The 11,745-nt window shown below is 35.3% G+C and overlaps 1 protein-coding gene across 1 annotated transcript in view; it reads left to right on the top strand.

Moving 5' to 3' along the window:
* LOC129749612 (uncharacterized) overlaps nt 1-7,181 on the top strand; it is a 143,001-nt gene extending 135,820 nt beyond the window's left edge. The window contains exon 3 of the mRNA XM_055744633.1: nt 7,086-7,181. Within this exon, the coding sequence (XP_055600608.1) occupies nt 7,086-7,166 (81 nt within the window). The 3' untranslated portion in view covers nt 7,167-7,181. The remainder of the gene's footprint in view (nt 1-7,085) is intronic.
* Nucleotides 7,182-11,745: the final 4,564 nt, after the last annotated feature.

An 11,745-nucleotide genomic window follows, 5' to 3' on the forward strand; every position in this document is an offset into this window, starting at 1 on the left:
TGATTGAGCTACCTAAAGTCGCAACCATGCACGCGAAATTGTTCTCTTCAGAAGTTGACATTGACCTAACTATGTTTCCTGAAAAATACGAAATTTGTCTTATTTCACCCACGATGTTTTTTAAAGTTTTTTAAATTAAACTTTTTTAGTCATCGGTTCCTACGCACTTCTTCAGGTCTCATTCGACATCCGAGTGCAACACATCCCGAAACGTTTTGGTCGAATCCTTACACCTCTGGCACTAAACTGTGCCTCGTCTGGAATGTCTCTAAGTGTTGACTAGAAGGTAGTCACCATTTTGCGCAACTACTCATTCATCGAGTCGAGTTTAGGAGGACCCGAAACGAAAAGCGAGTTTACGATTGCACTCTCTCCGGTTCCATCTGCAACTCGGGGACATGACCCCCTAAGACGTGGCGGCCACTTCTCTGTGCAGATTTGGCAGATCTGTTTCTAGTGGATTTTGTGATAGTTTCCTTATTCGTATATCTGCAATCGTCGGTTTTGCAGATACGTTTCCGCTCTGGACCAGGAGGACGTGACACTATTAGCCCAGAGCTGCAATGGAACAACCGATGATATACTCCACGTATACGTCCTACTTTCTGTACACCACCTGAAATCTCTGGCCTTGGATCCCACTCTCTGCAATTCCTCTCCCTTCCTCTTCTCATTAAGGCTTGAAGCCTGATATCTACTCTAGTGACTCGAGGTTTCCGTACAAAACTTTTATGTTGACGACTTGAGATCTGATTTCTCCTTTGACGACTCGAGATTCGATTCCTCCTTCCTTTTTAAATGTTTCAATATTAACGTAGACATACCTCTCCTCTACTCGACTCCAGGCCTGATTTCTCTTCTAGCGGCTCGAGAATTTACCTTTCCTAGACTCGAGGTTAACACACATACCTTCCCTCTTGATGACTCTAGGACTGATCTTTTGAGATTGAGATACGACCTCTCATCATACTCGGGATTAAATACACCAACCTTCGCGAATCGAGGCTTGACCTTCCCTATCGCCTTGAGGTCCTACTTCTTATCATCAGGATTCGAGGTTTGCCACTTTTTGCGCTTCGTGTATCGATTGTGTGCAGCTTATCCTGAACTCGCATCTGTTACGTACTACATTACACACGTGGCTCGCCCGGCTTCGAGAGCCACTCTACTCCGGGTATATTTCGCCAATGCAATGGAATAACTCTTTCTTAAAAACCTTCACTGCGAAGAAGGTTTTGCCATATCTATGTATACAGCTTCGATCATTGGAAAGCGCACTTTTCAGATACTTCCCGATAGTATCCTACTCACGAAATCTGTGTACCCGATCCATTCATTACGCAGAAGGTCTAGTCTCACTCCTGCCTACAGGGTCAATCTACTCCAACCATTGTCCAGTTTTCTTCTTCGATAAGCTTTTTGTTTGGTTACCAAGGAGGTAAATCCTCGTTTACGGATTGCATTCCAAGGCACGACGAGCCACCGTGTCTGCTCAGTTTGCTATTCTGGCTTCATGGATGCCACGGGGCACTTATGATATACTCAAAAGGGACCTCTTACTCCCTAAACTCCAACTGGAACCATTAAAATGTTCTTTAGTGGTTGGAGGTCATGTGCTAGTGCGCTCCACGACATACTCATAGACGTAACCACTTTCAGTAATACCTCTCCTCAAAATGAATCGAAGCCTGAACTCTCTTCTAACGACTCGAGGTTGACACGCATACCTTTTTTTCTTGGAGACTTGAAGCCTGATCTCTCCTCTGACGACTTGGGGTATGTCTTCTTATCTCCACGATCCCAGGTTTTACAGCTTATGCCCGTCGTATGTCGGTCGAAAGTAGTTTTTTCTTGACCTAACCACGCGCGGGACTTAACGTAACAACTCGGATAAATTCCGATAAAGATGTCATCCTACACTCTACTTCGCGAGTGTTCTCCACCGCAATGCAATAACCCTTTCCTAACCGCAGTGAAAGGAAGAAGGTCATTTTACTCTAAGTATCCCCACAAAATCGGTCGTGGAGTTATTCTACTCAAGAATCCGCGATATCAACTACACAGAGGGTATTGAGGTCGTAATGCTGTGGAAGGGAGAAACGCATAGTGTTCTGTAGAAGAAAAGGGGTATAGGGTCATCTGGAGTTATTTAGACATTTAACTTTTTTTCGAAATAAACACCTACATATGTAGAATAATTCTTTTAGCTTAGCTAGATTGACTACGCACATCCACCTTTAACAATGGAACCAGAAATTCTCCATCTTGAATTTTTACCTAAAATAGGAAAGTTTATTTATTATTCATTAAGTGATCCCGTTATTGCTTCCACATTACTGTTCATGCATTCCGAACGCCGTTATCGCTGGCGTGGCCCATAAGCAAGAATTCCACATCGCTAATGGTTGCTACTCCGTGATTGACCGTAGTCACCAGTTTTGTTCAAAGGTCAAAAGAATAGTGCTTGGGATTAACAGCTCATCCTCAATGCACAAAACAGACGCTCTCTCTTTTAACATCAATAACAGTGCCGGCCACGTCCTAGTAGTTAATGGATGGATTGGAAAAGCTAGAAAGGGATGAAAGATCAATTTTGTGCTTTAGGACCGAGGTTACCTCTGCATCCTAGAAATATAATTTAAGGTTGGAGGCTTGGTAGAAAAGGACATAAACAGTATACACTTTTGACTAGTGTAATGATGTGAAAACTCAAATCCTATTGTACTACGCTCCTATTCTTTCCTAACGAAACTTAAAGGTCTGAAAGTGCCTAATTTTCTTATACTATTAACTTCTATTTTTGGAGAATCAAATTGAATAAAATATGATATCAATGTTCACTGTATTTCTTTTTTTCAACCATCAACATTTTAAATTTAAACATCATTAATAAAATGTGTATCAGATAGCCATTTTAAATTTGGTCAAAACTGATTTACTTTATGAAAATATTACTATTACGTAATGATGATTTTACTTTATGGAAATATTACTATTATATTTTTCAAACTAGTAGATTATTAGTTCTAAGTTTAAGCACAATTTCCAATTTTTTTAATCCAGGATTTATGAGCCCACAAAAATTGGAATTTCAACCAAAACTGCAACTTTCTGTCGATATTCAATTTCCTGAAATACCCTTTTACGTCGAGTAATTGTGCATTTTATTCAAAGCCAATTTCGTGAAAGGAAAAAGTGATGAGGTTTTACAAGATTTGTATGTAACTGCCATTAAGAAATGTGTATTACGATACCTAATGCCGTTGATCAGTTAATCAGACACTATACGAAAATTTCACTTTTGTCAATACAAACACCTAGAATATCTTATTTCATTCATAAACAAATGCTGAAAAGTGACCATAAAGAAATGTTCCGATGCTTAGTTCTTCTAGAAATGGGACAGTTACGAATGAGTGTATCTAAGACATCATTCGTTCAATCGAAAAACTTTCTATGAAAGAAATAATCGTAATTTTATGATAATTCAGAAAAAAAGTTTATCGTTTTTTACAAGAAATATTTCTAATTTATTGTTGGTATCTCTTGATATTGATCAGTTTTTCTCACTTATACTTTGTCATATCTGTATTTTAAATGTGACAGCATCCTTCTCCTTCAATTTCCGTTTCTTTTTGGCCCAGTATTTATCTTTTGAAAAGAACTGAGGGAAATTTGGTGGATTTATCTGTTTCGGAATTGACAAAACTTGATTATTTTTGTGCTCCTAAAAATGTTTTTATTGGAATGTCTGCTGGCAAAATCTGACAAAAATGAATAAAAACCATCATGAGATTGTACTTCGAATATAATCGGTTACTTAAGATTAAGTATTCGTCCCGGGAATTCCCGGGAATCAAACAATTTCGGGAATTCCCGAATCCTAGGAAGCGATGGAAAAATCCCGGGAATTCCCAAACATAATAAATCGAGCTAAATTTTCGATGAATGAAAACAACTACCTAAATTTAAAAAAATAGGTCATAGTTTGTAAGAAAAATTACTGTTCTACTGTTTTAAGAAAACCTTGCGTTACAAGTGAAAAACAACGAATTTGTAAAACTAAACAATATCAATAAATAAACACCACAAGAAAAGATGGAATGCTCTATTTAGCAATATTTATCATTGAGAACATTCGTTTCGCACACTGTGGACAGTCGAAAAATCATTGGCAGGGAAATGACACTATTTGAAACATAAGTGCAGCGGTGCAGTTATCTGAAAATTTACGTTATTTGATGAATAACCTGAATATTAGCAAATCAACTTCTATCGATAGTAAAAAATGTTTCTTAATTTTATCTAATTTTTTCAGCAAGAAGCAGTTAATTATGTTGGATAAAGTAATACAGAGCCCGTTCGATTTTGGCAACATCCGTTTAAACCGCTTTTAAGAGACTTCATAGTCTGAGGCAACGAAATGGGAGATCTAGTTTCTTTTGGAATTATAAGTCAGGAAGTGCACCACAATCACAATTGTTTTTTCGTCACTTTTTTATTTATTTTTTTATATCAAATTAATAAAAACCAATGTAACTTCTAACTAAGAAACGTATGCAAAGAAAGTCAAAATTATTGAAAATAGTTTTATTTGATTGAAATATTTTAAAGTTTGAAATATAGTTACAATTTGGTTTATATGTTTTTTTTTGGTTTAATAATTGCTTATTGAATTTTTGAGATACGATACGTAAACGTATTACGATAAAGAGTAAAGCTAAAAAAGTAAGTACAGAATACCATATATCTATGATCTCGTACATATGCTTTAGAAAAGGGTTAAAATCTTCTATTTTAATTTTTCCCGGCATCCCGGGAATTCCCAGAAATAGGATGATCAGATTTCCCTAATCCCGGGATTTTAGAAGTGACCGGGAAATGGACACTTTATGTAGGTTGCGAAATATATGTACAAGAGTACTACGAGCACAAATTCATATAGAATTCAATCGCTGCAATTTGTTTGAAATATGATTTTCTACAAGCTATGTCGTCCATCAGAAATCATCCTTATCATAGCATCGGTACAGGTTATACAGCTTAAGAGCTCTAGAACTAACAAAAAATTGTTGTTTGAGGTAAGGTTTTAATTGGGCTTATTCTGCGACGCGAGTGACGTGACTCACGAAATTTCATATCGTTTTGCGGGTTTAAATAGCCTTTCTAGCCTCAAAATTTTCGTTCGGATGAGCTGGTATTGATCGTCAGAACTCTGCAATATACAAATTTCTTTTCTGGAGCATTTTCTGGAGTCAGGACGAAGTAGTGAAATTTCGTGAGTCACGTCACTCGAGTCGCAGAATAAGCCCCAATGACTCATAGCTAGACAACACTTTTGGTTTATCGGACAAAAATTGGCAGGATATTTAAAAATTTATGCGCCTTTACCTCTTTGATGACCCTTAACCGTAGTTGCTGACCATGTGCTTCACTCCAACGCATGATTTGAACTTGTGGATATTTTTGACAGTGTCTGCATACATCTCCACCACTCACACACAGAAATGTTTCGAATAATCAATGGATTTGCCAGCTATTGATTTGATATTGGTGGATATTGAAGGAATCTGTGCAAAATATTTTTTTTCTCTCTTGCATCGTTAATATCTCAAAAGCGCGCTAATTTTAAAATTTGAAAAATGTGCTCTTATTACCATTTATAGCCAACAAAATGCTATCAAAATTTTGTATGTCCGATACAAAAAGTTCGGTCCGGCCCGGTTGCCCCGATATCATTGAAAGAAGTCCGGATTTAGCTCCGATTTATATGAAAAAAAAAAAAAAATAAATAAATAAATAAAAATAAAAATAAATAAATAACGAAGATGGATGTTGTCCGAATTTTCGGTCGACAATCTTTAAATCAAACCTCATACTAGACCTTTTCCACTGTGGATATGGTAGAGAAAACGGGTTTCGCAGGGAGTTATAAAATATGTCAAATACAAGTTTTAACTCAATTCAGCTCAAGGCTTTAGAAACACACGAAGTGTAAGGAATGATTCATTTAAGCTGCTGGTACTCTTAAATTTGGTTAGGTTCTTCAACAATATATTTTCTAAAGTATTTAGTAAGGATCTCTTTAAGACTTTTTACTAAGTTATTGTGATTTGAAGCTTTATTTTTCAAGGCATAATGAGTTTCTAGTGAATACTTACATAAAAGTAATACTGCTTTTTGATCGAGAACTGTGTTCTAAATAGTGTGAGAATAGGTTGAATCATTGTATCCATATAAGTACGTCTAGTAAAAATTTAATATGTTATGATACAAGCTTGTTAAGGCGGACGTCTACAATCAATGCTCACAACAACCATTTATTAACTCCACCTAGGAGACATCCCTTCATTCGGAGTGTCATTGTTAATAAGTCCATCGCTTGTTGTATTTGAATTGATTTATAACTTCATCAGCGAATTCCTTCCAACAATCCATCAGCAATTATGAATGGTTCAATTGAATTAATTTCACAAGGATTCATCTATATGTTTTCCTTGCTTTTTTATGTGCTTGTAGTTGGAGAATGTATAAGAAGTACATTTTTCTATAAAATCTCAATATGAATTTCTCCTCGTGATTTTGATGACTTACCCTACGAGACGCTCCTGCCACTCGAAATATACATATAAGTTACAACTTATTTTTGCGCCAGAAATGGCGGGGGTGCTGCAAAGTGCAGACTGATGCAGCCTGATGTCCAAGATGATGGAAATTGATTGCCTGCTGTCTCGCGTGAAAGTCGGATCGGATCGAATCGAATCGAAACGGATGGGTTTTGGGTTTCCAGCTTGGCTCGGCAAGGAAAGTTACCGACCGGGTAGACCTACGATTATTTTGTCACCGCGCATCGACCAGCGATTCGTCTGGAATCGGAAATGTCGAGAAACGCAACCACATCATGTGGCTGATGTGGTGAAGTAACTCAACTCAAGTCCGTTTCAACGATTCCCGATTCGAGGCGACATTAATGCCAGATTAGTTATTATTTAAAGTATAAGTAATGGTCTGTGAAAAATTTCATCCGACTGCTTGCCTCGGTAAAGTTGCTCATTTGGTTTTTCTTTTTCTTTTTTTTCTTCCAGGTGAGTACCAGGAACTGCAACCTGCATCAAGTGAATTCCGGTAGCCGAAAGTGTATGTTGTCTTTACTTTTTTTTAAGTAAACGTGAAATGGACCCTATCCATTCGAGTGCCCCAATAAAATGCGGAAAAGTCCACAGGAGAGTCTAAACGTAAAGGTTAGCTCTAACAGGAAAATTGTTTTAGTCGTCGCGTTGAATAATTTCCCAAAACAATGTTGATTCAACACTTGTCCAGAGCCAATAAATGGGGGGACTGACAAATTCAAAACTGTTCCTGGATTAAACCCCGTTCGGTGCTCGGATTTCGTGAATGGAGGATTAATACCATTCACTATTTTATTGAAGTTGTAGGGGCTACAACCATTGCCGTTACTTTTCGCTGCTACTCCACTTGAAGTTACAGGTTATGTGAAGTATTAAAGTAGCAAATGGAAGCGGACGGGTCCATGTAAAACAGCATCAAGATAAGTGGAAAACAATAAAACCATTATTTCAACTAGAGTTGCTCTTGATGCGCTGCATGGTGGCCCCCCACGCAAATTTTTATGCACCGTTTACCGCGTGCTTTTTTAATTCCTACTCATACTTACTATTTAATTGCAGGTACATGAGCTACCACTTATGCTGTTATTTTTTTTGCATATTTTTCGTACCAGCAGCGATATGCTAACTAATCCAGCTACGGTTACGTGCCATAAGACAATGTGATTAATTTTGTGCACTTGAACGTAGTAGGGAGTTTAAAGTTCATGGATTTCGAGGTGTGAATGGAATTTAGCATTGTGTTTGTTTCCTCTGCGTTGTTCCGTGATTGGATACCAGACGGGGCTGTCTCTAGACTAGAGGAACTACAAACGTAAGAGTGATTGATGATGGAGATACTTGTTTTTGGCTTGATTGTGGTATTTGATATACCATTCTTGGAATCAATTAGGTTTGTTTTTTTTTTAAATTTTTTTTGCAACACTCGAACATCTATTTTTTACTTCTATAAGTAGGAAATCATGTCGAAAACATTGTGGACAATGGACATTGATATCACAACCAAAAGGGTTATGTCGAATTTCGAAAACCGTTCGACAGGATACATTTAGTAGAGAATCCTAAAACCTGATCTGTGCATAATTTCAGCTCAATCGGACTTAATTTAGGGGTGCCCCAAAGCGCTCAAAGTTTCGATTTTGTTGCCACAAAAATTACCCTCAAAAATATTAAAGAGCAAGATAGTTCTCTTATAAATGTCTAGAACAGCCTTACTCTTCACCTTGAAATCTAAAGACTTATTTCGTGTTTCGAAGTATTATTAATTAAATTTCTCAAATACCGTGAGTAATGTTGGTTTCTAAGAAATAGTTACATATGTCAGTTTGAATTTTTATTTCATTTCTCACATTCGTTTTTGGTTTTTATTTCACCTCTAAAATTGGTCAAAGAATACTAGAATTATTTTAAAATGTTCAACCTCCTTTTTATCTAAAAAGTGTAAAATCAGAACCTTTTTTTGCGTCTACGTCAGAAAAATGGTTTTTAATAAATGAATGTATTAATGGGTTAAACGTATACAGCGTAGCCTAAGTTATCAGGATTACAGGATTTCAAATACGTTCTAGTCAGTATGACTCGAAGCGCACATTCAAATCATAATATAGACTGTTCTGGAAATTATGCACCCTTCGGAATAAACGAATTGCAAATCAAATCAGAGTGTGTTTGGCTTTTGTTGAGTTATTTCGTTATTTCGTGAATATCTAAATTAAAGCATTAATAAAAGTAGCTCTACCTTGTTAACACAGGAAAAGGTCGATGTATCAGAGATCGATCTTTTCGTTCCGTTATTTCAGGTGGATCGATCCTACGACCATTATACTGAATCGATCTTTTCTTAAAGATCGAAAAATCCTTATTCAATATTTAATATGCATGCAATCACAAAATTTGCACAATCAAGGTGAAACTGTGCATCCATGTTGATTTTATTTTATCACAAGCTAATCACGTACGAACTCCGTTTCGCATTTACTTTTAATATGAGGATGAGGAGTTTGCGCTTGAATTGTTATTGAGATGCATGCACATTTTTGGTCAACTCCCATGTTTCAAATTTCGCCTCCATCCCATTTTGCCGACCCCTTGCCAAAAATGTACAGCTAAAATCAATTGCCTGCGATGTAAAACTCTCATTTGCTAATTTTCATTAAATTGCGGTGTATAATCACAATAATATCGGTCCTTATTCTGTACTACAAATTTACTTGAAAATACATTTTAAGCAGTCTAGTTCACAAATTTGAAATCAATATTTCAGAAACAACAAAAATAGAATGCAAATTGAAGTTTTAAATAAAACAAGAATTTAAAGCTTCGAACATAATAATCAATACGCAGTAGGTAATAGGATGTATAAAATATAACACAAGATTTAAAAAAAAAAATCAAAAGCTAATAGTAAAATATATTTCAAACCAGGCCATTAATTAACCATGACTAAAAATTGTTCAACAAAATGATAATAATGGTTGACTTTTGATCATTTTAATTTTAAATTTATTTTCTTCGCTTTCAATTGAAGGGTTAAATAAAACAAAATGTTTGAAAGTAAACTGAGTATATACAGTTTGGGTAATGGATGATTTAATGAATGATTAAAAAGGAACTTATAGAAATAAAAATAAGGAACTCTCTGTTTTGTCGTAAATATTGAAACCACCAAGCATATAATAATTAAGTAACCATTGCGCATTGAAAAGTTAACTGTACAGCTTTTGCTTTGAATCATTTTTAAAACTGATTCGATTCAAGAAAGATGATGTAAAATAATGAAAAAAAAAAAAATGAAACTTTTTTAATTTTCGAGGGCAGGTTTTGTAATTCAAAATTTTAAGCTCTGAACATTGAATTAGTATTCGGTCCTAGAAAGTACAAAATGTAGAAACTAGGTTTTTTTTTATCAAAAATTTAGATTTATAGACTTCCAAAAAGATTACTTTTTCAAAAGACAAAAATTCAGGTTTGCAAAACAAAGACGAACTTTTTTAAAATATTATAAAATTTAATAAGTTGACCTAAAAAGGCGTTAATATTTAAAAAAAAACGATCCTATAAAATTCGATAAATTTATTTGAATTTTGAAACAAAATAGAAAGATGATTTTTTTTTACATTTGAAAGGTAAATTTATTCAATAAAATTGCCTGACCATTTAAAAAGCTTATTTATAGAACTTAATTTGATTGATTTGGTAGATTTTTGCGCTTTGAAATCGAATCATTTGTCAGATTTAGTCAATCGCCTCTAGTTTCGGTGACATGGCCGTAAGAACGGGTGGTGTTTTTGGGGTTAAACCTCCCCCCCCCCCCATTACATTCCAAAAATGCCAAGCAAAATGTTCTTTTCTAAACTCAAAATTACAAATTCCTAATTATATTTTGATGAACGACTGAAATGATTCAAGTGTAACAATATCGACTCAGAACTAAAGCCAAAACCTCAAAATCTTATCCAAGGTCAATAATTCTACAATAGTTTTTCCAAAAACTTCGGATATCGAATTTCAATAAGCTTGCCAAATCGCCCAGATTTTGCCCGAGTTTTTGCACTTTATTTGCTGGATCAAACAAAAATTTATATTGAGTCATTTAAGTTATGTATTTGAGCCTAAATTTTTTTATTTAGTTTCATCAAAATTAATGTGAACTATTTTTTTAAAAAAGGAATTAAAATCGACCGATGTATTTCGATAAACAAAAGTCAAATGCTTTTCTTCCTGGTTTTTTTTCCTCGCCGCCGGTCGTGGCCTAGAGGATAGCGTTCCAGTCTTCTAAGCCAGAGTCCATGAGATCGAATCCCGATCACGGCACATATAGTACTCTTTCTGTGGTCTGGTGGTTTTAGCATTTGTAAGATGCTAGCCATAATATCCTTGAAAGATGTACGCCTTAGAGTTAAGTAAAAAAATTAGATCTCTTCAAAGAAACATGAAGTTTCACTGAGATCCTATATGTGTGTGTTCGTTTTTAATAATTTTGATATTGGTCCCAGATTTGCACGACCCGGATATTTGCGGAAAAATATTCGGAAGGCTTAAGTAACCTAAGTTAGGATAGAATATTTCCGGATTCGGTGGTTCCAAATTTGCTTATCAACATTCAAATTCGATGTCATTAGAATTAGGATTCTGTATCCAGTTTATTGTTACTTAACTTCAGTTTGGATCATCATTGGGAAAAAAATCTTGCTCGAATCTCGGTTTTGCATTTCCAACTTCTATATTCGAAACTCATCAATTCGGAATATAAAAAGAAAATATTCAAAATTACAAACCATTTGGAGATTTGAAATGTTTACTTTAATTCTTTTGCAGAGTTGCAACAAAAGAAAGGTTCATAATAGAGATCCAGAATTGTAAAATCTGAAGCAGTTTCATCATTCGCAATTTTCATTCAGATTCATAAGTTGACTTTCGAATAAACAAGTGAAGAAAAAATTCACATTGAAAGCCAAATTCAGAATTAAAATAAGATATTTCTGGTTGAACTTCTGATTCGAATTTCCCCTTTTTGGTTCATAATATGTAAGAACTATTATCTGGAACTTTCATCTGGAACATCAAATCGCTTTCAAATTCGATGTTCATATTTCGAAGTCAGGTTCAAAAATCAATA

The sequence above is a fragment of the Uranotaenia lowii genome, chromosome 2 (genome assembly GCF_029784155.1).
Source record: "Uranotaenia lowii strain MFRU-FL chromosome 2, ASM2978415v1, whole genome shotgun sequence".
NCBI lineage: Eukaryota > Metazoa > Arthropoda > Insecta > Diptera > Culicidae > Uranotaenia > Uranotaenia lowii.